Source organism: Choloepus didactylus, chromosome X (assembly GCF_015220235.1).
Source record: "Choloepus didactylus isolate mChoDid1 chromosome X, mChoDid1.pri, whole genome shotgun sequence".
Taxonomy (NCBI): domain Eukaryota; kingdom Metazoa; phylum Chordata; class Mammalia; order Pilosa; family Megalonychidae; genus Choloepus; species Choloepus didactylus.
This window is the reverse complement of record NC_051334.1, coordinates 120,613,329-120,641,303: the sequence shown is the minus strand read 5'-3', so window position 1 is coordinate 120,641,303 and position 27,975 is coordinate 120,613,329. Positions and strand designations below refer to the sequence as shown.

General features: G+C 37.6%; 1 protein-coding gene and 1 long non-coding RNA gene across 2 annotated transcripts in view; both read left to right on the top strand.

Annotated features, from left to right (window-relative positions):
* Positions 1–925, top strand: part of LOC119523624 — a 40,368-nt gene extending 39,443 nt beyond the window's left edge. The window contains exon 8 of the long non-coding RNA XR_005214647.1: positions 817–925. This is a non-coding gene — a long non-coding RNA (uncharacterized LOC119523624). The remainder of the gene's footprint in view (positions 1–816) is intronic.
* On the top strand, positions 922–27,478 carry LOC119523623 (odorant-binding protein-like). Its single transcript, XM_037822431.1, has 6 exons — positions 922–956; positions 2,005–2,078; positions 12,975–13,076; positions 20,776–20,877; positions 26,718–26,900; positions 27,368–27,478. Exons 1-5 carry the CDS (start codon positions 943–945, stop codon positions 26,732–26,734), a joined length of 309 nt encoding a protein of 102 aa, XP_037678359.1. The 5' UTR covers positions 922–942; the 3' UTR covers positions 26,735–26,900; positions 27,368–27,478.
* Positions 27,479–27,975: the final 497 nt, after the last annotated feature.

Genomic DNA, 27,975 nt, shown 5'->3' with positions numbered 1-27,975 from the left:
TATCCAGCCATGTTAAGCTTCTTTTGAAAGTAATCTCATTAATCAAATGAAATTAGCCACACAAAGCCCATCACTGCCAACCAGGATGTTATGAGAAGACTCAAGAAAGACCATTGTCTTATTGTTAATAACAGATACATGTCATGCCAACAGAAAAAGAGTGTAAAATGAGACAGAAGTCCAGGTTCTCTCCAGCACAGAGCTCACCCTGCACTGCTCCAGAAGAGGGCTTGACAGTACCAATGAAATTAACAAGATGAAGATTCTGCTGCTGGGCCTTGTACTTGGTCTGGTTTGTGCTGACCAGGACCTTCCAATTGAGGACCCATGTTCTAAATACTAGGGCCAGAACAGTACTGGGGAGGAGGACTTGTCCTATTCTATAGTGCCAGTGTGTATTTCTCACTCTTTCCATTACATATGGGTGTATCAAAATTTAGCTGAATCTTGTTCTCTCCATCTACAGTTGCATATGTAGATATATTAAATATCCTGTCTTCCATCTCTAAATTTCCATCTTATTTGTCTATAAATGGAGAAGCCCAATAACCAGAATGTTGGCTTTGATTGTCCATGACATCTGAGGATGCTGTTGTAGCTATTTCAAGAAGCTGCTCATTCCATATTTCATGACTGAATTTGGATCATTATTTCATTGCGTGTAATTGTAGTCCCTGAAGAGAACCCTGTTTTTTTTTTTTTTAAAATAGGATATGATTTTTTTTTCTATTGAAATAAAGCAGAAGCAGTGTTTCAGTGGATATGTGTGACACTGGATATTGACTAATCTTTCTTATGAAAATGTTTTCTTTTTAGATTACAGGAGCCTGGTGCACCGTTTACATGGGATCCAATAACATAAGCAAAATAGGCTACAATGGCCCACTTGGAGTTTATCTCTGTTGGGTGGAATGCTATAATGAAGGCAAAAATTTATCCTTAATGTTCTACATCAAGTAAGCAAAATATTCTATATGTTTAAGGAACAGAAACATTGAAATTTCAGATAATGTCTGGCATCAAATTTGCATTGAAATGTCAGGATCATGATCAAGGATTTGCATCTCTGAAATTTATTCTTAGAACTTTGTTCTTGGTGAGGTTGTGTATGGCCAGTATCATAAGGAGCCACCTGGAAATGGACATATGATATTTTCTTAGCGGGCAAGGAGGTGGGTAGCCCATCTGTACCAGTATCGTTAATAATGGATAAAAGGCAACAGTAAAGAAAACTCTGGTCTCAAAAGCCTGAAGTGTAAACCAATGGTAGTCATCTGCCAAGAATCTATGTGCGTGATGCTTCAGAGTTTTTACATGTATTGGAAACAAGTTACATAAAGTTTCTTCCACCATATGCTTCAGTGTGAAGTGCTGTATGCAAAAGAATGTCTACCTGACGCCTGATCTCAAATTTCTCTGTCCATTTCTGTATGTCTGATATGCTTATTTTATGCTCACAAATGTTAAATGAATTCGCAGAATTGCCAACCTCAGCTCAGAATGAGTGACCTCTTCAGAGTCGAGGAAGCACTGGTATTTAGGATAAAGGTGGAGGAATGGTTTGCATGATGGAAAAATGAGAGGGGGGAATTGCTTGTATGAAAGGAATATAGCAGTTATTCTCAAGTGGAAGTGTTTCTACATACCCAACAGTGGGCACCTGGCAATGCCTGTAGATACCATAGTTATCTCAACTTGAGGAGCAGTGGTTGCTACTGGCGTCTAATGGGTGGAGAACAAGAATGACCAATATCCTTGGATCCTCAGGAGAAAGCCCCATGGCAAATAATCATCAGTCCAGAATGTTGAAAGGTGGTCAGTTGGAGAAACCTTGGAATAGGCTGTCCCAGCAACTTCTGGAGGGATCAAATGAACAAAAGACTGAAAATCTACTGGTTTAGAAATTATCATTTTTTTAATGCTTGGTAGTTCCTAAGCCAAATAAAAGTGTGTTGATGTGTGAATTGGGAATTGAGATTATTTGTTGTTGTTGTTGATTTCCAGGATTAATGGTGAATGCCTAAGGTTCACAAAAAATGGAGTGACAACAGGAAAAGACCACAAATATGATCTTGACTGTAAGTAATGATGTTCCCGTATAAGTACACATCTCAAACCATGGAGGGTGTTCCAATTCATGGTCTTAGCTCGGCCCAGGAGTTGCAGATGTGTGGAATCTAGAACACTACCTGCACTAATTTACAAAGTGACTGAAGAGTCACTTAATTTTACAAACAATTTTTTGTGCAAACTCAGGATACATGCTATGTCATAGAAAGTCCTAGTGGGAAATATCATAATTAACTGTATCTAAGAACATGACCCACTACACTTATTTAATATGGCCCATGTGTGTGGGAAAATGTTTAAAGTTACTTCAAATTAAACCCATTATTTCAACAGTGTTTTACCCCTTATTCAGCCACCAAAATTAATTTTTCCTTTAACTAAATAATCTAAATCTTACAAAGTCATGATGAAAGTTTTTTTTAATAAATATGATCTACTTAATTTAAGTTCCAAAAAGAATTGTTGGTATAATTAAAATAGCAGTGAAAGGATAAAAAGAATTTAGCATAATAATGATCTTTAGTTGAAGGTAGTGAGGGAAGTAGTACAAATTTCTATCCATATAGTTCAAAAAATTTATAACTAATTTTCAAACACAAGTACCACAAAATTAGGGGCCAGATGTTTAAGCCTCCATTTTTTTCTAGTTAAAAACATAGTACAGGCAAGATGGCAGACTGGTGAGCTGTATGTTTTAGTTACTCCTCCAGGAAAGTAGGTAAAAAGCCAGGAACTGCGTGGACTGGACACCACAGAGCAATCTGTCTTTGGGCATACTTCATACAACACTCATGAAAACGTGGAACTGCTGAGATCAGCGAAATCTGTAAGTTTTTGCGGCCAGGGGACCCGCGCCCCTCCCTGCCAGGCTCAGTCCCGGGGGAGGAGGGGCTGTCAGCTCCAGGAAGGAGAAGGGAGAATTGCAGTGGCTGCTCTCATCGGAAACTCATTCTACTGATTCAAACTCCAACCATAGATAGACTGAGGCCAGACACCAGAGACTCTGAGAGCAGCCAGCCCAGCAGAGAGGAGACGGGCATAGAAGGAAAACAACACGAGAAGCTCCAAAGTAAAAGCAGAGGATTTTTGGAGTTCTGGTGAACACAGAAAGGGGAAGGGCGGAGATCAGGCCTTGAGGCGCATATGCAAATCCCGAAGCAAGGCTGATCTCTCTGCCCAGGGCACCTTTCCTTAATGGCCCTGGTTGCTTTGTCTATTAGCATTTCAATAACCCATTAGATCTCTGAGGAGGGCCGTTTTTTTTTTTTTTTTTTTTTTTTTTTTTTTTTTTTTTTTTTTTAAATCCTTTTTGCTTTTTCTAAAACAATTACTCTAAGAAGCTCAATACAGAAAGCTTCAAAGAATTGAAATTTGGGCACGTCAAGTCAAGAGCAGAACTAAGAGAGCTCTGAGACAAAAGGCAATAATCCAGTGGCTGAGAAAATTCACTAAACAACACAACTTCCCAAGAAAAGGGGGGTGTCCGCTCACAGCCACCATCCTGGTGGACAGGAAACACTCCTGCCCATCTCCAGCCCCATAGCCCAGAGCTGCCCCAGACAACCCAGTGTGACGGAAGTGCTTCAAATAACAGGCACACACCACAAAACTGGGCGTGGACATTAGCCTTCCCTGCAACCTCAGCTGAATGTCCCAGAGCTGGGAAGGGGGAGCAGTGTGAATTAACAGAGCCCCATTCAGCCATCATTTGAGCAGACTGGGAGCCTCCCAACACAGCCCAGCAGCCCAGAACTGCCCTGGGGGGACGGCACTCACCTGTGACATAGCACAGTCATCCCTCAACAGAGGACCCGGGGTGCACAGCCTGGAAGAGGGGCCCACTTGCAAGTCTCAGGAGCCATACGCCAATACCAAAGACTTGTGGGTCAGTGGCAGAGACAAACTGTGGCAGGACTGAACTGAAGGATTAGACTATTGCAGTAGCTTTAAAACTCTAGGATCATCAGGGAGATTTGATTGTTAGGGCCACCCCCCCCTCCCCGACTGCCCAGAAACACGCCCCACATACAGGGCAGGCAACACCAACTACACACGCAAGCTTGGGACACCAAATGGGCCCCACAAGACTCACTCCCCCACTCACCAAAAAGGCTAAGCAGGGGAGATCTGGCTTGTGGAGAACAGGTGGCTCGTGGACGCCACCTGCTGGTTAGTTAGAGAAAGTGTACTCCACGAAGCTGTAGATCTGATAAATTAGAGATAAGGACTTCAACTGGTCTACAAACCCTAAAAGAACCCTATCAAGGACAGCAAATGCCACGAGGCCAAAAACAACAGAAAATTATAAAGCATATGAAAAAACCAGACGATATGGATAACCCAAGCCCAAGCACCCAAATCAAAAGACCAGAAGAGACACACCTAGAGCAGCTACTCAAAGATCTAAAGATGAACAATGAGACCCTAGTACGGGATATGAAGGAAATCAAGAAGACCCTAGAAGAGCATAAAGAAGACATTGCAAGACTAAATAAAAAAATGGATGATCTTATGGAAATTAAAGAAACTGTTGACCAAATTAAAAAGATTCTGGACACTCATAGTACAAGACTAGAGGAAGTTGAACAACGAATCAGTGACCTGGAAGATGACAGAATGGAAAATGAAAGCATAAAAGAAAGAATGGGGAAAAAAATTGAAAAACTCGAAATGGACCTCAGGGATATGATAGATAATATGAAGCGTCCGAATATAAGACTCATTGGTGTCCCAGAAGGGGAAGAAAAGGGTAAAGGTCTAGGAAGAGTATTCAAAGAAATTGTTGGGGAAAACTTCCCAAATCTTCTAAACAACACAAATACACAAATCATAAATGCTCAGCGAACTCCAAATAGAATAAATCCAAAAAAACCCACTCCGAGACATATACTGATCACACTGTCAAACATAGAAGAGAAGGAGCAAGTTCTGAAAGCAGCAAGAGAAAAGCAATTCACCACATACAAAGGAAACAGCATAAGACTAAGTAGTGACTACTCAGCAGCCACCATGGAGGCGAGAAGGCAATGGCACGATATATTTAAAATTCTGAGAGAGAGGAATTTCCAGCCAAGAATACTTTATCCAGCAAAGCTCTCCTTCAAATTTGAGGGAGAGCTTAAATTTTTCACAGACAAAGAAATGCTGAGAGAATTTGCTAACAAGAGACCTGCCCTACTGGAGATACTAAAGGGAGCCCTACAGACAGAGAAACAAAGACAGGACAGAGAGACTTGGAGAAAGGTTCAGTACTAAAGAGATTCGGTATGGGTACAATAAAGGATATTAATAGAGAGAGGGGAAAAATATGGCAAACATAATCCAAAGGATAAGATGGCCGATTCAAGAAATGCCTTCACGGTTTTAACGTTGAATGTAAATGGATTAAACTCCCCAATTAAAAGATATAGATTCGCAGAATGGATCAAAAAAAATGAACCATCAATATGTTGCATACAAGAGACTCATCTTAGACACAGGGACACAAAGAAATTGAAAGTGAAAGGATGGAAAAAAATATTTCATGCAAGCTACAGCCAAAAGAAAGCAGGTGTAGCAATATTAATCTCAGATAAAATAGACTTCAAATGCAGGGATGTTTTGAGAGACAAAGAAGGCCACTACATACTAATAAAAGGGGCAATTCAGCAAGAAGAAATAACAATCGTAAATGTCTATGCACCCAATCAAGGTGCCACAAAATACATGAGAGAAACATTGGCAAAACTAAAGGAAGCAATTGATGTTTCCACTATAATTGTGGGAGACTTCAACACATCACTCTCTCCTATAGATAGATCAACCAGACAGAAGACCAATAAGGAAATTGAAAACCTAAACAATCTGATAAATGAATTAGATTTAACAGACATATACAGGACATTACATCCCAAATCACCAGGATACACATACTTTTCTAGTGCTCACGGAACTTTCTCCAGAATAGATCATATGCTGGGACATAAAACAAGCCTCAATAAATTTAAAAAGATTGAAATTATTCAAAGCACATTCTCTGACCACAATGGAATACAATTAGAAGTCAATAACCATCAGAGACTTAGAAAATTCACAAATACCTGGAGGTTAAACAACACACTCCTAAACAATCAGTGGGTTAAAGAAGAAATAGCAAGAGAAATTGCTAAATATATAGAGACGAATGAAAATGAGAACACAACATACCAAAACCTATGGGATGCAGCAAAAGCAGTGCTAAGGGGGAAATTTATAGCACTAAACGCATATATTAAAAAGGAAGAAAGAGCCAAAATCAAAGAACTAATGGATCAACTGAAGAAGCTAGAAAATGAACAGCAAACCAATCCTAAACCAAGTACAAGAAAAGAAATAACAAGGATTAAAGCAGAAATAAATGACATAGAGAACAAAAAAACAATAGAAAGGATAAATATCACCAAAAGTTGGTTCTTTGAGAAGATCAACAAGATTGACAAGCCCCTAGCTAGACTGACAAAATCAAAAAGAGAGAAGACCCATATAAACAAAATAATGAATGAAAAAGGTGACATAACTGCAGATCCTGAAGAAATTAAAAAAATTATAAGAGGATATTATGAACAACTGTATGGCAACAAACTGGATAATGTAGAAGAAATGGACAATTTCCTGGAAACATATGAACAACCTAGACTGACCAGAGAAGAAATAGAAGACCTCAACCAACCCATCACAAGCAAAGAGATCCAATCAGTCATCAAAAATCTTCCCACAAATAAATGCCCAGGGCCAGATGGCTTCACAGGGGAATTCTACCAAACTTTCCAGAAAGAACTGACACCAATCTTACTCAAAATCTTTCAAAACATTGAAAAAAATGGAACACTACCTAACTCATTTTATGAAGCTAACATCAATCTAATACCAAAACCAGGCAAAGATGCTACAAAAAAGGAAAACTACCGGCCAATCTCCCTAATGAATATAGATGCAAAAATCCTCAACAAAATACTTGCAAATCGAATCCAAAGACACATTAAAAAAATCATACACCATGACCAAGTGGGGTTCATTCCAGGCATGCAAGGATGGTTCAACATCAGAAAAACAATCAATGTATTACAACACATTAAAAACTCGAAAGGGAAAAATCAATTGATCATCTCAATAGATGCTGAAAAAGCATTTGACAAATCCAACATCCCTTTTTGATAAAAACACTTCAAAAGGTAGGAATTGAAGGAAACTTCCTCAACATGATAAAGAGCATATATGAAAAACCCACAGCCAGCATAGTACTCAATGGTGAGAGACTGAAAGCCTTCCCTCTAAGATCAGGAACAAGACAAGGATGCCCGCTGTCACCACTGTTATTCAACATTGTGCTGGAAGTGCTAGCCAGGGCAATCCGGCAAGACAAAGAAATAAAAGGCATCCAAATTGGAAAAGAAGAAGTAAAACTGTCATTGTTTGCAGATGATATGATCTTATATCTAGAAAACCCTGAGAAATCAACGATACACCTACTAGAGCTAATAAACAAATTTAGCAAAGTAGCGGGATACAAGATTAATGCACATAAGTCAGTAATGTTTCTATATGCTAGAAATGAACAAACTGAAGAGACACTCAAGAAAAAGATACCATTTTCAATAGCAACTAAAAAATCAAGTACCTAGGAATCAACTTAACCAAAGATGTAAAAGACCTATACAAAGAAAACTACATAACTCTACTAAAAGAAATAGAAGGGGACCTTAAAAGATGGAAAAATATTCCATGTTCATGGATAGGAAGGCTAAATGTCATTAAGATGTCAATTCTACCCAAACTCATCTACAGATTCAATGCAATCCCAATCAAAATTCCAACAACCTACTTTGCAGACTTGGAAAAGCTAGTTATCAAATTCATTTGGAAAGGGAAGATGCCTCGAATTGCTAAAGACACTCTAAAAAAGAAAAACGAAGTGGGAGGACTTACACTCCCTGACTTTGAAGCTTATTATAAAGCCACAGTTGCCAAGACAGCATGGTACTGGCACAAAGATAGACATATAGATCAATGGAATCGAATTGAGAATTCAGAGATAGACCCTCAGATCTATGGCCGACTGATCTTTGATAAGGCCCCCAAAGTCACCGAACTGAGCCATAATGGTCTTTTCAACAAATGGGGCTGGGAGAGTTGGATATCCATATCCAAAAGAATGAAAGAGGACCCCTACCTCACCCCCTACACAAAAATTAACTCAAAATGGACCAAAGATCTCAATATAAAAGAAAGTACCATAAAACTCCTAGAAGATAATGTAGGAAAACATCTTCAAGACCTTGTATTAGGAGGCCACTTCCTAGACTTTACACCCAAAGCACAAGCAACAAAAGAGAAAATAGATAAATGGGAACTCCTCAAGCTTAGAAGTTTCTGCACCTCAAAGGAATTTCTCAAAAAGGTAAAGAGGCAGCCAACTCAATGGGAAAAAATTTTTGGAAACCATGTATCTGACAAAAGACTGATATCTTGCATATACAAAGAAATCCTACAACTCAATGACAATAGTACAGACAGCCCAATTATAAAATGGGCAAAAGATATGAAAAGACAGTTCTCTGAAGAGGAAATAAAAATGGCCAAGAAACACATGAAAAAATGTTCAGCTTCACTAGCTATTAGAGAGATGCAAATTAAGACCACAATGAGATACCATCTAACACCGGTTAGAATGGCTGCCATTAAACAAACAGGAAACTACAAATGCTGGAGGGGATGTGGAGAAATTGGAACTCTTATTCATCGTTGGTGGGACTGTATAATGGTTCAGCCACTCTGGAAGTCAGTCTGGCAGTTCCTTAGAAAACTAGATATAGAGCTACCATTCGATCCAGTGATTGCACTCCTCGGTATATACCCGGAAGATCGGAAAGCAGTGACACGAACAGATATCTGCACGCCAATGTTCATAGCAGCATTATTCACAATTGCCAAGAGATGGAAACAACCCAAATGTCCTTCAACAGATGAGTGGATAAATAAAATGTGGTATATACACACGATGGAATACTACGCGGCAGTAAGAAGGAACGATCTGGTGAAACATATGACAACATGGATGAACCTTGAGGACATAATGCTGAGCGAAATAAGCCAGGCACAAAAAGAGAAATATTATATGCTACCACTAATGTGAACTTTGAAAAATGTAAAACAAATGGTTTATAATGTAGAATGTAGGGGAACTAGCAGTAGAGAGCAATTAAGGAAGGGGGAACAATAATCCAGGAAGAACAGATAAGCTATTTAACGTTCTGGGGATGCCCAGAAATGAATATGGTCTGTTAATTTCTGATGGTTGTAGTAGGAACAAGTTCACTGAAATGTTGCTATATTATGTAACTTTCTTGGGGTAAAGTAGGAACATGTTGGAAGTTAAGCAGTTATCTTAGGTTAGTTGTCTTTTTCTTACTCCCTTGTTATGGTCTCTTTGAAATGCTCTTTTATTGTATGTTTGTTTTCTTTTTAACTTTTTTTTTCATACAGGTGATTTGAAAAAAGAAGGGAAAGTTAAAAAAAAAAAAAAAAAAAAAAGAAAAGAAAAAAGACAAACAAGGGAAAAAAAAAAAAAAAAAAAAAAAGATGTAGTGCCCCCTTGAGGAGCCTGTGGAGAATGCAGGGGTATTCGCCTACCCCACCTCCATGGTTGCTAACATGACCACAGACATAGGGGACTGGTGGTTTGATGGGTTGAGCCCTCTACCATAAGTTTTACCCTTGGGAAGACGGTTGCTGCAAAGGAGAGGCTAGGCCTCCCTGTATTTGTGCCTAAGAGTCTCCTCCTGAATGCCTCTTTGTTGCTCAGATGTGGCCCTCTCTCTCTGGCTAAGCCAACTTGAAAGGTGAAATCACTGCCCTCCCCCCTACGTGGGATCAGACACCCAGGGAAGTGAATCTCCCTGGCAACGTGGAATATGACTCCCAGGGAGGAATGTAGACCTGGCACCGTGGGACGGAGAACATCTTCTTGACCAAAAGGGGGATGTGAAAGGAAATGAAATAAGCTTCAGTGGCAGAGAGATTCCAAAAGGAGCCGAGAGGTCACTCTGGTGGGCACTCTTATGCACACTTTAGACAACCCTTTTTAGGTTCTAAAGAATTGGGGTAGCTGGTGGTGGATACCTGAAACTATCAAACTACAACCCAGAACCCATGAATCTCGAAGACAGTTGTATAAAAATGTAGCTTATGAGGGGTGACAATGGGATTGGGAAAGCCATAAGGACCAAACACCACTTTGTCTAGTTTATGGATGGATGTGTAGAAAAGTAGGGGAAGGAAACAAACAGACAAAGGTACCCAGTGTTCTTTTTTACTTCAATTGCTCTTTTTCACTCTAATTATTATTCTTGTTATTTTTGTGTGTGTGCTAATGAAGGTGTCAGGGATTGATTTAGGTGATGAATGTACAACTATGTAATGGTACTGTAAACAATCGAAAGTACAATTTGTTTTGTATGAAAAAAAAAAAATGCAGTAGGATTCAAGGCAAAAGGGATTAAATAGGACTAAAAGAAATAAAATATTCAAGTTATAGTAAAGTTATACAAGGTGAGAGATCCTGAAATGCCAAACAACAAAGAAGTAAAATATATAATGTAAATCAAGTAGTCTAAAAAAGGTATAGATAATCTGAGTTAAATAATTTTAAATTTGATTTTATACACAGGGCCAGAACTTTGTACAAAAAAAAATGCAAGTTCTTTTCAAATGTGCATGGATCTTTTATAAAAATTAACCATACATTTACTTAGCTGATAAAAATGTAATAAATAAATAAATTGTAAATAAATAAAATCTTAAAAATAGAAAAAAAAAAAAAAAAAAAAATAGTACAATGTTAGGTTGTGATTTTGACTGACAGTAGGGTTAAATAAATAAGCAGCAGGATCCACTTGGAGTACAAATACAGACAATGTATTCCCAAAATTTTGCCAATACCTCAATTGGTAGTTCTTTCTTTAAAATACTTAGTGTATTTCTTCGATTCTGCTTTCAATGATGATCAGCATAAGGAAATAATAAAAGTAATGTTATCTACCATCTTTCCTTCCATGTGTGCTAGATTTGCTTGTTTCTTTACTTGTGTTTTCAGGTATTTCTGTAAGAAGCAGTGACAAAATGATTTTATTGGGCTTGGTTTTAGGCACCATGCAATAAAGAAATTCCCTTTAGTCAACCCAACCTCACCCAACCAAGTCTAATCACAGTCTTGATAAGAAGACAAACCTGGGCATATGCAATTCCTGATCATTTCCTAAGAGCATCCATTTAGAAAACCTCTCTTGTGACCCACTACTCAGTGATACCAATATTAATACATTTCATGGTTCATAGTGTTTTAATTCATCTATGCCCTTCATAATGTAATGTAATTCCAAATTCTCAGTGCCAAATTATTGACTTATATAGTCTAGTAATGGCTGTATTTCACAGTTGGCTCACAAAATTCCTGTAAATTGAACAATCAGTTCTTGAGAGTTTTTATGAAATGGCTCCATGTCTCTACTTGTCAGAAACCTAGAAAGTGCACATCTTAAAGAGCTTTGCTATAATTAGCAAACATAAATTGTGATTATATTTAGGAAATCATGAAAGAAGTAGTATCTTTACTAGATTAGGATTATGATGCTATGTAAAACTCTGTACCATATAGCACTCATAATTGATTCCAACATGTTTGACAGGTGTTAATGAGACAGAGAGAGATCTTTGTGACAGAAAAATCAGATAAAGACAGGCCTAAAAAATACACATCAATATTAAAAAGGAACAAGTTATATGGAGGTTTGAAATATTTTTTTTTCAGACAGTGGAAAAAATTATATCCAAATTTATGATTCAAATATTTGGTTCCTGATATTTTATGTTGTCAATGTGAATGAGAATGGTGAAACCACGTATTTGATGGTACTCGTGGGTGTGTATAATCACTTATTCTCTGCTTAATAAACTGTATGAACATCAATTATATTTGTTTGAGGAAGAGAATTATGGGTGGGCATGATTTTATTGAGCACTTTATAGTGGAGAAATGCTCAACCATGAGAATTCAGCCTTTGTGATTCTTTGGTCATAGATGTTGAAAGGTTGGTGACGGGGATAAAAAAAAAAAAACACATCTGCTGTGGGGCTGTATCAGAAGGCTTTTCCAACCACACCGTGCACTTGCACTGGATATCCAGTAGTATTCACATTGGTCCATGAGGTTGTAGCCAAATACTGCTTACTCATAGAGATGAATTGTGTCAGCTAAGTGAACAGGGATTTTAAATTCAAGTTTAGCATTCCAATTCATTTCCAACCTTGAATATGTTAATGTCAACCCCAAATCTTTAATTTTATCACAACTTTTAAGACAGTGTCTTAGACTGATTCTCCTGAATTGCAAAACAAAAGCAAAACACATTAAATCAGATTTTATCTCTTCAAGCCAGTGTTCCACTCAAGTGGACAGGATGTATCTAAATAATTCCACAAGGCATTGATAGGTGGATTTCAGCCATTCCAATATCAGATCCAAATGTGACATAGATGGAGAATGATTCTTTTCTTTGAAAAAAATGAAGAATGAGTTCGTTCTTATCATGTGGGACAGTGGGTGTGGGAGACGAAAGGAACAGCTACCATTTTGAAAATTCTGAAAAGCTTATGCTCAACTATAATCCAACACCTGCATCTGGTATAGGGGTGCTCAAATTTGCAGGATGACTTGTCTTTAATTGCGTCAGTAGTCCTAAGAAAAGGCAAAAATATAGAATCTTAAATATTTGGGCTCCACCAAATTTTACTAAGACCTGATTTCCACATTGTATCATCTCACTGGAAAATTCCGAAATACTTGACTATGCTAATGGGAATATCTTCTGCTTATCTTCTACCATATGCAGCAAAGAGCAATCATGTAAATGCCGATGAATATAGGAAGTTTGAAGAGGTGACTGTCAAAATGGGTATTCCAAAAGAAAACATCTTAAAAGGCATTGATACAGGTAACCCTGCTATATGTTCCCTAGAATATAAAATGTACCCAGTATATAACTATACTATTGTCATTCTCAGTTAAATTTCCTGTTCAGAGAAATAGAAAATGCATAGATTTTGAATGCATAATATAGTTTACCAGGGAGTAGGGTGGGGAGAGGGAAGGGGAAGATAAGACTTAAAATGTATAGAGTTTTTATTTGGAGCAATGGAAGTGTTTTGGTAATGGATGGTGGTGATGGTTGCACAACATTCTGAACATAATTAATAGTAATGAAATATATGTCAAAATGTGGTTAAAAGTAGAAATCTTACATTGTATAGGATAGGCCACGTGTCTTAAAGAAGGTCTCAATAATTTAAAAATATCAAAATTATGCAAAATCCTTTTTTAGATCCTAACAGAATGAAGTTGGAAATCAATACCAGTAGGAAGGCTGGAAAATTCACAAATACATGGAGGCTTCAAAACACACTGTTAAGCAGCTAGTGGGCTAAGGAAGAAATTACAAGAGAAATCAGTAAATATCACGAGGCAAATGAAAATGAGAACACAACACATCATAACTTAAGGGATGCAGCAAAGGCTGTGATGTGAGGGAAATTCATTGCACTAAAGGTCTGTATTAAAAAAAAAAAAAAGAAGAAAGAAGAAAATCACTGACTTAACTGCTCATCTGGAGAAACTATAGTAAGAACAGGAAACTAACCCAAATGCAATCAGAAGGAAAGAAATAACAGATTAGAGGAGAAAGAAATGAAAATGAGGATATGAAAATGATAGAATCAACATAAACCAGTAGTTTCTTCTTTGAGAAAATCAGGAAAATAGATGGATCCTTACTAAGATAATATAGAAAAAGAAAGGATGCAAATAAATAAAATCAGAAATGGGAGGGGTGACATAACTACTGACCCCGAAGAGATAAATGAGATATGAGAAGATACTAGGAGCAACTATATGCTAACAAACTAAACAACTTAGATGAAATGGACAACTTTTTAGAAAAGTGTGAACAACAACATTGACTCAGAAGAAATAGAAGTCCTAAACAAACCAATCACAAGTAAAGAGATTGAATCGATCATTAAAAGCTCCCAAAAAAGAAAAGTCTGGGACCAGATGGATTCACATATGAATTCTACCAAGCATTCAAGAAAGAATTAGTACCCATCCTGCTCAAATTCTTCCAAAAGGAAAATTGAAGAGGAGGGAAAGCTACCTCACTCATTCTATGAAGCCAGTGTCACCCTACTACCAAAGCCAGACAAAGATACTACAAGAAAAGAAAGGTACAGACCAATGTCTTTAATGAATATAGATGCAAAAATCCTCAACAAAATTCTTGCAAACAGAATCCAGCAGCACATTAAAAAATTATACACCATGACCAAGTGGGTTTTATTCCAGGTACGGAAGGGAGGTTCAACAAAAGAAAATCATTTAATGTCCTACACCACATCAGTAAGTTAAAGAGGAAAAACCACATGACCATCTCAACTGACACAGAAACAACATTTGACAGAAAAGGCAATTGACAAAATTCAACATCTTTTCTTCATGGAAACACTTCAAAGGAAAGGAGTAGAAGGAAACATCCTCAGCATAATACAGGGAATACATGAAAAACTTAATATTGATTTTAATGACACAGATGTTGTAGTCTTCTTCAAACATTGTCATGTAAGTAATGATTACACAGAACAAGCACTATGGAAAGGTCTGACTCTTGGGAGACGGTCTGACTCCATGTTTGCAGTGCAGTATCTTGAATATGATCTTGAACAAAATCCAAGAGCTTTTCCTTAGAAGTGTGTTTGTGGTTGTGTCCTCCATGCTGGTGTAAGATCCTGAAAACCCATGGATACTGGCTTACAGGAGCCAAGGAATCGGCATTGGACTCATCTCACCAAAGAGTTGAGGGACAGACAACAAGGAATGAGTGGTGATCTAAAATCCTAGAGTTCTTCACCACCAGCCCAATCTTTCATGAATGATGCTTTAAAAATTGCAGAGTTAGGGTGGACACATGCTCCAAAAAGTTGTACATAGAAACACAAAATGTTCTCAACCATGATAAACGTAATCTTGACCATTTGAAATCAATTCTTAAATGTATTAGAGATTTCAATTATTCAGTGACTATTAATGAAATGCTCACTCTACTGAAGGCATTTTGGTAAGAATTCAAAGTAATGAAGGAAGATGAAACTGTTTCAAGGAATGTGGGTTTAAAAAGAAGAAATATGCAGAGTTGCTCTAGGAGAAAACAGATTTGAAGGAAATATTTTTATAATTTGTAGGATGTGGGCAAACTTCGGGGTTGGAAAAAAAGCTCAGTGCTTATTATGAAGAAATTGTATGTGAAAGAATTAATATAAGACGTTAAAATCAGGAGAGGAACAATGTGGTTAATCTGTGAGACATTGGGACAAAAATGTACTGAATCAAATTGGGAAAGTCAGGGTTTTCCTATTATAATGGGGTTAAGGTCAGATACTAATAGAGTGTGTTTTAGAAACTGATTGAAGCAGATTTCTGAGGACCTTAATTATTTAGTTAGAAATGGATGATTTTTCTCCCTCTCTATCTCTCTACCCCCTCCACACACACATGCAAGCACACATCAAAACACAGATACATAAAAGAGTAAAAATGAAAACACTAAATTCACTTGTAATAAACTATAGGACAATCAGCAAAGTAGTCACACTTGATCACACTGAGAATTCTTCCAATACAATTACCTATCTGCTATTAATGATTTTTCAGGAACTCCATATAACCTTTTCTTTTCCCATTTTTTATATTTTTGTTTCCTTCTATGTTTAACTGGCTTTACATGTAGCTACTCCTTCTAAAATTCAATGTATTGAGGTGTAATTTACATGTAATAAAATTCCCCCTTTGGAGTGCATAAATCAGGTTTGAGAAATGCATACACCCTGTCACCACCTCCCTACCCGAAAGGCCCCTCGTTTCCCTTCCCAGTTCATGCCTCTCCATTTACCAGGTGCTGTGTCTGTTCTCCTTTCTCTCCCTTGCTCGAGAACTTCACATAATGGAATTAGAGAAGATGGCATCTTTGGTACGAGGATTCTTTCACTGAACATGATGTTTTAAATTTATCCACTTGGACACATTTCTCAGTGATCCATCCTGTTTCCATTGCCAAGTAGAATTAGGGTTTGGTGATACCACAATCCACATTCTCCAATTAATCGGCAGCTAGGAGGTTTCCACCAATAATCTGAGGGTTTCTGTAGAGTTTTTCTGTTGACATATGTTCTCATTCCTCTTGGGTAAACATCTGAGGGTGCAGTCAGCACTTCACAGTTTAAGTACTTATCCAGTAGATTTCCAGGTCACTGAATCATTTTACATTGTCCCAGTCACATATGATACTCAGGGACTCTTATTCTTTTTCCAACCTCGTGTTGCTACCCTTTGCAATTTTATCCATTCTAGTGAATATGAAGTAGTCTTATCTCTCTGGGGTTTTAATTTGCTTTTACCTTGGGAGTAATAACAGTGAACATCTATGCATGTGACCTGTTGTGAAACATATGTTCAAATAATTTGCCAATTTTTAATTTGATTGTTTCTCATTTTATGATTTTTATTATATAATATACTCTGAACAGGAATATATTGCCTAATATACATACATGTATATACACACACAGAAACATATTAAGTACTATATATTATATATATATATGTAATTTATATGGAAATTGTGTCATGTACATCTGTGAACATGAAGGTGTTTTCAAGTGTTAATGGAAAACACATAGGAAAAACTGCAACTGGAATAAAAAAACAATAATTAGAATGTATGTTACATACACACACACACACACACACACACACATACACACATACACATATACATACATATATAATAGCCAGATATAATCTGTTATCTATATGTATGCATACAAATGCACAGGCTGGGTGTATGTATGTGTGTACCTGAGGTTTGGTGTTTAATTTTCATAATGATGTTTATGGAAGAAAAGCAGCTTGTGATTTTGATGATATTAAATTTATTCCATCATGGTTTATGATTTCTGTCTACTAAGAAATCACTGATGTTGAGAACCCTGGATAGATTTCTTTATACCTGTGTATTCAAGTTGAAGAATTTTTATATTTTTTAAGGAAATGAGGATTCTTCTTTTCTAAACTTTTATGTTTTTATCTGCATTTATTTAGGTTTAAATATAAATATTATTTTGGTTTCTGTTTATATTGGGGCCACAGCTCTGATTCCATGTGTTGAGAAATAGACCTTCCTTCTCTTTCAAAGGTCTGGTTTTAAAGGCACTCAGATGATTCCTAATCCAGGTTTTGATAGGGGGGTTAAACATGGAACACCCTACTTTATATGGAAATTGTTTATGTAGCTCTGTTAACATGATGAAGCTGTTTGTTTTCAAGTGTTAATGGAAAACACATAGGGAAAACTGCAACTGGAATAAAAAACAATGAAATTTTTTGAAATTGGATGTAAGTACCCATGTTTTCCTGCTAAAAATATATTCAGAAGAGAATTCCTTCTCACAAATTTTTAGAACAACTCCACATGTCTGAATTGCAGTTCAGCTGACAATTGGAAGCAAAAACTCTTAATTTTCCAAGCACACAATTAAGTCATATGCAGTTGGATAAATCATAGGTTTTGGGAGCCCATAAAACTTGGAATGCAATTCAGTAAGGCACTAAAAACATGTGCTGAGGATGTTTGTTTCATAATGTTACAGGAAAGGGTTGTGAGATAATTACAAACTAAAGAGTAACATGAATCTTGACTATAAATATCAAGATCAATTTTCTATAACCAAGCACACTTAACAAATAACCTTAAACTATCTTAATAAATCTGTTAAAGGTATGATTTGATTAATTTAAATTCTAAAGGAAACTGTTGTTATAAGCCAAGCTCATTAATTCATAATCAGAACTTCTTTTAAAAGCAAAGGGGATGTTTGTTCAGATTCTATCCTTTTTCTTCTCCCTGATCATAAAAAATATCCCAAATTTTAAATAACTCTGTGAATAAATATTTGATTAAAATTTAATTGGTTGAATCTGTGTTTCAAATACTTGCCTTATGTAAGACCGAGCACAATGAGTATGCTATGAACATACCAATAAAAAATATCTGTTCCAGATACACTGCTCTACAATTCACCAGTTTCACTTCTTCTGTATCCACAGTACATAAATACCAGTGTTTCATTTTGGTTTTATTTCTATGTATTTTATTTCTTTTGTAAATCTCATGAATGTCTTCTAACAACTTACCTTTCCATTTCTCATTTTCTGTCATACTATTTTATGTGGATTTTGATGCAACAAATGTAAGAAGGGAAGAGAAAGATGGGGTTGCCTTTAAAGCCCATGGGAACTGGGAATTGCAAACTAAAGCATCTTTATCTTGGAGAAAATAATGTGGAACCATCATACGTAAAATGCCTGCAGTAGCTTTCCCACATGACTTCTGAGAAGACTGAGAGGAGATAACTTACGTAATGATATCCATGACCTTTATTAACTTCAGAAACCTATTTAATTTTTCTGTAAAACCTCTCCTTGGTAAAACCATTGTATGACCTCCTTGAGTAAGTATCTGAAAAGATGTGCATAATATGATACAAAACATCTCAACATCATCCAAGACCCGTGGGTTTAGAGTGGGCTTCCACGAGATTGATATACAGGTTTGGGGCTATAAAATATTGAAGTTGTTTCAGAAGCTGTTGGGATTTTCACTGTGTAAGATGGAAAATATTTCAGTACATAACTCACATGGGTCCATTTTTGAAAACACATCCTGATAAGTGATATAGTTGATATTGTAGAGTATATTGTGGCTGGGAGATAGAAAGTTATAGGGTTTAGTGACTCTGAACAGTTGATCAAGGTTTATTTTCTTCCCACAGAGTGGCATGCCTGCAGATGGATGGCTGCATCCAGAGAGTTGAGGGTGCCCTGTCCTAGCAGGAAAATAATTGTCACATGTCACCACCACACCTGCCTCTCCTCACAAGAACAATTGACTTTATTCAGTATTGCGTTGTGAGTGATAGGGTTCAATTGTGACATAATATTCCTCGGCTATGGTTCCAAGGAATCGCAAGAATTGCTGTCACATGTCTGGAATATGATCTGTTCTGGGGCAGGTATACAATACATGTACATGGCCATTCAGCAGTGCCGTGAGGAATAAGTTGACTTTGGTTCTAGAGTCAGTTCAATCTCATTGAACTTATAAGGGGAAGGAAACAAAAAAAAACAAATATATACTTCTATTTATAATAGAACAGTGGGTTCATGTCTAAAATATTTTGGCATGATTCAAACACATGGTTTAGAAACGTTGTTAGACTAAAGATTGGAAATATGGACCTTTATATGGAGGTGGCCATACAGAAAAGATCCTACTACCTTCCTTGCTCTCCTAATTGATTATTACATTTACTGCAAAGAAAAATGAGTCAAGGTCATTGGTATGGTAAATATTGCAAACAATATGCTCAATAAGTCAGGATAAATCTAATCTAGTATAATTAAGGTGTAATTCAAGTCACTTCTGCCTGCCCTCCCCTCCCTTACAGATGCAGGTAAAACTTTATTCCTTGTTGTTTTTTTATTTATGCAACAAAAGATGTCAGCAAATGATACCAATGTGGATGAGAAGGTCTTAGTCACCCAGATGACTGGAATTTTTGGTATGTATCATATCCAGACCTCAAATAAATAATTTCAAGCCATGGCCCTCTTCCTTTTATGACGTGTTTAAAAAGAGATTCCAGGGTTTATAATCAACCTTGATAAATATTTAATGTTCAAATCAGTTGTCTCATACAAAGTGACAGTTTGAATCCTCAAGCCACTGTAAAACCATTGAGGGGTGTGCTGTATTTGTGTGATGTGATGTTCAAATGAAAAAAACAGTTTTGAGAAAAAAGGAATGTGATTTGCTGATAAGGATAAAGTGGTCTGGAATATATATTTTATTTCTTTTGTAAATCCATATAAAGGTCCATATTTCCAGTCTTCTAGTCTTACAACATTTCTAAACCATGTGTTCGAATCATGCCAACATGTTTTATACATGAACCCACTGTTCTATTATAAATAGAAGTATATATTTGGTTTTTTTGTTTCCTTCCCCTTATAACTTCAATGAGATTGAACTGACTTTAGGACCAAAGTCAACTTATTCCTCACGGCACTACTGAATGGCCTGTACATATATTGTATACCTGCCCCAGAACAGATCAGATTCCAGATAACTGTTTCAGGGGCTCATGTTTCCTGGCAAAGAACTGAAACATGTTCTAGTGTATTTGGGTCAGGAGATGGCATGAATATCGGGTTAGATTTAATAAAGTTTTAGGACAAAAGTAGAGATTCCAGAAGAGTTGGTACCAAAATTCATGGAGGTCTTTATGTATTTTGGAGGACAGTAGATGATGTGGGCAGGTAAACATTCACAGAGTTGGGTTGCGTTTCATTTCTGTTGTAGATTTAAGTCAGGTAATTGATCTTTGTGACATGATACTTATTAAATATTTAGACCACATTGAATTCTAAAGGAAGAACTGAGTTTGACATCCATTCATGTCACTTTCGGACTGAGAAATTCTTCTGGGTCTTAACGGAGAACATTCTTCCTTTTGCATGATGATTTTCAGGCAGAGGAAAGTACGTTGATGAAGAACTCATTGAGAAGTTCAAAGAGTTGACAAGGAAAGAAGGGATTCCAGAAGAAAGGATCACAAATCTCAGTGAAACAGGTAATGGCACTATACTTGCTCCTGAATGTGTAATTCTTCAAGTATATACACATATTATAGGAAACCAATTTATTTCTTTTAAATTCCTTTGACGAAAAATTATTGTTTAGAAAATCTGTACCTGAACACATCTTTGGAAATGTTGATCATCACGTGCTGTTTTCCTCTTCCTGTTTTTCTTCAGACAGTTGTCCTAAGAGCTCTGATTATTAAGGGATTGGAGACACTGAATTCAAGGGCTTTAATACTCTGAAAGTAGGTTAAATTTCTCTGTTATCTGTGTGTTAAGGCATTCAACAAGCAAATACTGTGACTGAATTGGTGCCATATTTTCAAAATTAATTACATTTTTGGGCCAATATCTTAAAATTTTGCTATGAAAGACACTCTTGTGATGGGAGGTAACTTCTTCCACTGGGACCTTACAGGGTCAGATTGGTTGCTGTGATGAAGGCACATGCATTTTTGGGTGACAAAGTTTTGGTGATCATGCAAGAAGTGTACAAATGATGGTCATTGAAGAGGAAGTAGCAGAAGTTGGCTGAGTAGGGGACATTGGCAAAGAACTGAAGGAGAAAAAGGTTCAGTTGAAGGTTTTATACAACCAGCCCTACTTGCTTTGTTCATGCTTGAGTTATCCCTGAGAAGTGAACTTAGGAGAAGGTGTCATTTCTAAGCAGAATCTCATTTTACATAGTCGTGGGACACCTGTGGCCTTTCAAACACACCCGTTTACAAACATACATTTAATGAAATCATTAAATGGCATGGGAAATAACGAGTTTTTGATTTACCAGAGGGAGATATCCTCAGAAAACACCATTGATTTTGGCTAAAGCATGAGTTTTTTTTTCCTGTTGGGGGAAAAAAAAATGGAGAAAAAAGGAAGCAAAACCACAAATCCTGGGTGAAAATATATTGAAGTTACAAAAAAAATTGTAAGGAGAGGAGTCTAACTCAGTCCTGGACCCATCATTTATGTATGTAGATGTGGTATATATCCTTGGAAAAGTTCCAAATGGACTGTCCCATGTCATAGGGATGCGAATGTATTAAATTCCACGAGAAAATTCATCCACTGTGTAAACACCCAGTTCCTCTGAAACCTGAACGTCTGTATCTTGATGCTCACCCTTGTGGGTTAACACAACCAAACATTTTGTCCTGTTGTCATTATCTTTCCTGGGGAGTGAAATCAAGAAAATGAGACATGCACTTTTGTGTGAAATAAGAATCATCAGTAAGAAGAAAGCATTCCTTGCTCCTACGCAGCCTTGAGTTTCTCTCCTGGGAGGTACACCCCATTCCCCATTTCATCTCCACTGGTCACTTCCTGATGACATCACCAGATTCCTAAATTTTTAAAGAATTTTTTAAATTTCATGCAAGATACATTTGCGTGTGTGGGAAAAGTCATCTAGAGTTAGGAACACACAAATCTCTCCTTTATATAGACCTCTACAGAGCATGGTGTCTCTCATGGAATGCGTGTTCCACCTGAGATAATTTTGGTGATAATCAAATAGATCATCCCAAAGGTGTCAAGGTGAAAGTGGAAGAAGGAACTAAAAAGCATACAGAGGGCTACTTTTCCTGTATTGTGATGTGGCGGATGGGGAACGGTCTGGGAAAGAGTGCCCAGAAAGCATCTCATCCATTGTGGGGAATGGAGCACAATAGGCTGCTTGGGGTGATTTGCACAGAGACAAACTATGATGTGATGTATCAGAATTGAGGGGAAATTCCTACTTCACCACTGTCTTCTGATACTGGGGGGACAACTCCTGCTTCCTCATCTTAGAGTAAATTGAAAGCAATGAGTTTGCATTGGAGACACAGGATGAGATCCAGTCAAAGGGTCCCTGGGGGAGGTGTGATGTGAGAGCTCCAGAGGAGAGATGCGGCTCACACAGTGTGTGAGATTGCTGAGGGGGGGAAATTCTGCTCTGCTTCAGAGGGCAGCAGGCCAGAGGGTCTCTGAGGAGTGGCAGTGTCTCCCTTTAAAATAGACGGAGAACGTCCATCATGTGCCATGATGAAGAGAGGTCTAGCAACGTGGACACAGAATTTGTCTCCAGTGTTCAGGCAATGCTCAGAGATCTGGACCCTGTGGTGGAAATAAAACGAGTGCCAAGCAGTATTTAGGAGGAATAAATAAAATGAGTGGTTTACTTTCTGAGACACATATAGCCTCCATATATCCTACAGTTTTCAAAACCCAAGATAAAACAAGGAGAATTACTATCATGACTATATATACCAATGATGGGGATCTCATAGGCAAGATTTTAGTTTTGACAACTATTGTAAAATATTGAATACATTTGTAGTTTTAATATGAGTACAGGTCAGATAAAAGATATTGGTCTGTTCATCATTTTTCAGTAGTTTATAAGATAATAGAAAGAACAAATCATTTCAGAAAGATCTGCCATTTCTTGCATCCTTGACTGTCAAGACTGAGAAGGTTTGATCTCACCAATTCATTGCTGGTGACTGTGCTGGTTTGAATCTATTATGTACCCAGCAAAAAGCCATGTTCCTTTAGTGAAATCTTGTGTTGGCAGGCTTATTGTGGGTGGGATATTTTGATTAGGTTATTTACATGGAGATCTGACCACACCCTTTCAAGGTGGGTCATGATTAGTTAACTAGAGTCCTTAAGAGAGCTCAGGGGTCAAGACAGACCCAGATGCTTGAAGAAACAGGGAGGTATTTTGGAGAGAAGCTAAGATACGTAATCCAAAGGTTGCCTCAAAGAAGCTAAGTGAGAACCCATGGCACTTTAGGAAAAAGCCACCGGAGTCAGAAGCTGAAAGCAACGCAACTCAGGAGCAAAGGACCAAAAGACACCAGCCACCTACCTTTCCAGCTGACAGAGGTGTTCTGGACACCATCGGCCTTTCTTCAGTGAAGGTATCCTATTGTTGATGCCTTAGTTTGGATATTTTCAAGCCTTACAACTATAAATTTGTGAACTAATAATCCCCAATTGTAAAAGTCTATCCATCTCTGGTAGGTTGCGTTTCTGGCAGCTTTAGCAAACCAAAGCAATGCCCTTGGCTTTTCCTTCAGCAACGGGATAAGCTAATAGTCAACAATAACTTGGATAAAAAAGAAATGCACACTCGAATGACAATATTTTGAGAAAAGACTATGTCCAGAGGGTGACTCTGATTAAAATATCACCAAGAGATGAAATGCCAATCATTTGGTAAATGAAACTCCCAAGCTTAGGTTAATCAAAGAGGAAACAGAAACCGACCAAACAAAAACCCTAATACATGAGCACAAAACTGAAGGTAAACAGTGGAGAGAGACAATGGTTTCTTTCTTTCTGGAATCTGCCCTCTCTGATACTTGTAGTATTTCATAATGAGTCCTGTCTGAATCCATCCATACATAAAAGTTTCCAGATGCTTTTCTTAGAATAGGAACATCATGGAAGGTGTAACAGCTTTTTTTAAAGAAATATTTTTCTTTTCATCTAGATGGATTTGAGGGATTTTTCTTGGTAGGCATGGAGTTTGAAACCTCCTAGAGGAAAGTGGCAGAGTTTTGCCTCTAATGTGGTTTTTGAGTTGACCTGGGTAGTCTACGACCTCAGTGCATCCTCAAATGAATGACCTTTCATGGGAAAATGACGGCCCCTTGACTGGGCCAGAATAAATGGCCCCATGGGAGCTAAGTTAAATTGTAGGACCCAGGTATTTATTTAATACTTCTTGTTATCCTGTCTCAATGACAAATTCTTTTAAGTAAGGTATCTTGGGTCTCCCTTCCTTCATTATGTTTTCCCATGTGTTGTATTGAAAGTGACATGACTTTATCTCTCCTGATGTGTGTTAGGTGACATCCTACAGCACATTTACTTCTTAAGCACACCTAGATTTGGGCACACTGCACCTTTCAGAGCCATGCTCATGGTCCAACTGACTTGCCGTGCAAGAATCCCTTCTATTTAGCCTTTCTCCAGTGAGGCTGATTTGTAGAATGTTGGGCATGATTCTGGATTCTTGTTTTTTAACAGGATTTTTTTTTTTTTGGCATTTTCTTTCACCAGGAAGTAAACCTGTTTTTGAACAGTGTTTTCTCAATTTTCCCAATTAAAATAACACTCTGACATGATCGTTCATTTATTAACCAGTCCTAGGCACCAGGGATACTGGAAAAACTAAAACCAAAGCATACAGACCCTGGCACTATGGAGTTGACTCTCCAGGGGATGGAAATTGCCTACAAGGGAAGAAAAAAACATGAAAGGAGTTAGTGATTGAGGGAATAGCAGGTACAAATGGGACCGAGCTGCAACCAGCCTAGTGGGGCCAGAACAGAATGAGAAGGACATAGAGAAGTTGGAGAAGAGTTAGGAGAACAAGCAAAATGTGGAGGGCACTGCAGGGCACTGTAGGGAGGAGGATTTTGACTCTGTGTGGGATGATCATACTCCCACAGAGAAGCAGGACTTCTCAGTTTGAGCCCACTTGACATGAGTGAATCATTGTTGTCATGTGTGTTGGAGGAGGTTTATCAGAATCCCTGACTCTGTTTACTACTGGAGGGCACTGTCTCCCCAAACTGTGACAACAAAGCAGTGACAATGTACAGCTGACCACCAGTTTTGATAACCAAAAATACCTCAAGACATTGCCACATGTCTTCTGTCCAGTGAAATTATCTCTGGTTCGGTAGAAATACCTCAAATCAACTTCTGAGCCCCGTCCCAAATCTATTAATGAAAAACTCCAGGATAAAATATAGTCATAGAAATCTTTCCAAACCAGGACTGCAGGGGAGACACAAAACAGTCCATCCTTTGGAAAGATGGCTCTATATCCTTGCTACCAAAATGTGTGGTGCAAAGAACATTGGCGTTGGAATCAGCCAAAGTTGCCCGGGATAGCTAGCACCCTTTTTTTTTTTTTTTTTTTTTTGATGTTTGAAGAATCAGTTGAGTCAATTAGAATATCGTAGCATAAATTTTTTTCTAATATATTATAAAAATAGAACTATAGAAATGAATTGGTTTTTTGCTTTTCCCACAATAAGGGGCATGTTCCTCACCCAGAATGGTCATTGCAGCCAGGAAGGTTAAAGAGGCTGTTTGATGGAAGAAGGGGATAATAAATATCATGTCCTCTAGACCTTTGGGCCCTTGAAAATTAGGCAACCTGCCTGGATTCACTTAGGAAATCTACAAATGGAATCTAGCTGGGTAGCGCATGGAGAATTCAAGAGGTTGAGTGGTTAAAGCATGTATCTCCATATTCCAAGCCTCAAATAAGGCAGGAATGTAAAAGAAAAAAATGTAACGGGATTTAGTTGTACACACATGGCAAATGCCAACTGTAGAAACGGGTTCGGGAGAGATACCTTAGTAGGATAACAGTTAAGAATGCATTTTTGTGAAAAGTGCTTTGTAAGATTTAAATACAGACCTCTCTGATGGACATCTTGAAAATGTAATTCATGATTTAGATGTCATGTGTTAATGTTCTTAAACGAGATAGTAATGGTTTTAGAAAATTAGTCAGAATGTATCTCCCCAGTGAAAGAAATAATGTAGGGGTCTGGAACTCGTTTCTTGTACTGCACAGCCCATTATCAAACTCAGTTTACAAGAGAGAATAAATATTACTGTCCTTGAAATGTCTTGGATGTGTTGTGCTCTCTCACAGGAAAGGTCACATCCAGGCATGTTAAGCTTCTCTTGAAAGTAATCTCATTAAGCAAATGAAATTAGCCACACAGAGCCCATCACTGCCAAACCGGATGTTAGGGGATGACTTAAGAATGCCCATTGTCTTATGATCAATAACAGATATGTGTCTTGCCAACAGGAAAGGGTATAAAATGAGGCACAAGCCCAGATTCTCTCCAGCACAGAGCTTCCCTGCACTGTTCCAGAGGAGGGCTTGACAAGCACCAACGAAATCAACAAGATGAAAATTCTGCTTCTGGGTCTTGCACTTGGTCTGGTTTGTGCTGACCAGGATCTTCCAGTTGAGGAAGACTGTTCTAAGGTACTAGGGGCAGAACTGCTGGGGAGGAGGGCTTGCCCTATCCTGTGGGCAAATGTGTGTTTCTCCCTCTTCCCGTTACATATGCGTGTATCCAAATTTATCTGAATCTTGCTCTCTCCAACTACAGTTGCTTATGTATGTATATTAAATATCTTGTCTTCCATCTCCAAGTCTCCATCTTAGTTGTGTATAAATGGACATGCCCAATAACCAGAATGTTGGCTTTGAGTTTCCATGACATTTGATGATGATGTTGTAGCTATTACAAGAAACTGCTCATTCCATATTTCATGTCTGAATTTGGATCATTATTTCATTGTATGTAATTGAAGTCAGTGAATAGAACCCTGTTTTTATCAATAGGATATGAATTTTTTCTATTGAAATAAAGCAGAAGCGATGTTTACAATGGATGTGAGTGAGAACAGATATGAGTAACCTTTCTTATGAAAATGTTTTCTTCTTAGTTGACAGGAGCATGGCACACCATTTACATAGGATCTGATAATATAAGTAAGACAGGCTACAATGGCCCACTTCAGGTTTATCTCCGCTCCATGGAATGCTTGAATGATGGCAAAACTTTATCCTTCACCTTCTATGTCAAGTAAGCAAAATATTCTATATGTTTAAGGAACAGAAACACTGAAATATAGGATAATGTCTGGCATTGAATTTGAATTGAAATGTCAGGATCATGTTCAAGGATTTGCATCTCTGAAATTTATTCTTAGAATAAATTTGTTCTTGGTGAGGTTGTGTATGGCCAGTATCATAAGGAGCCACCTGGAAATGGACATATGATATTTTCTTAGCAGGCAAGGAGGTAGGTAGCCCATCTGTACCAGTGTTGTTAATAATGGATAAAAGGCGACAGACAGTAAAGAAAACTCTGGTCTCAAAAGCCTGAAGTGTAAACCAATGGAAATCATCTGCCAAGAATCTATGTGTGTGATGCTTCAGAGTTTTTACATGTATTAGAAACAAGTTACATAAAGTTTCTTCCACCATATGCTTCAGTGTGAAGTGCTGTATGCGAAAGAATGTCTACCTGACACCTGGATCTCAAATTTCT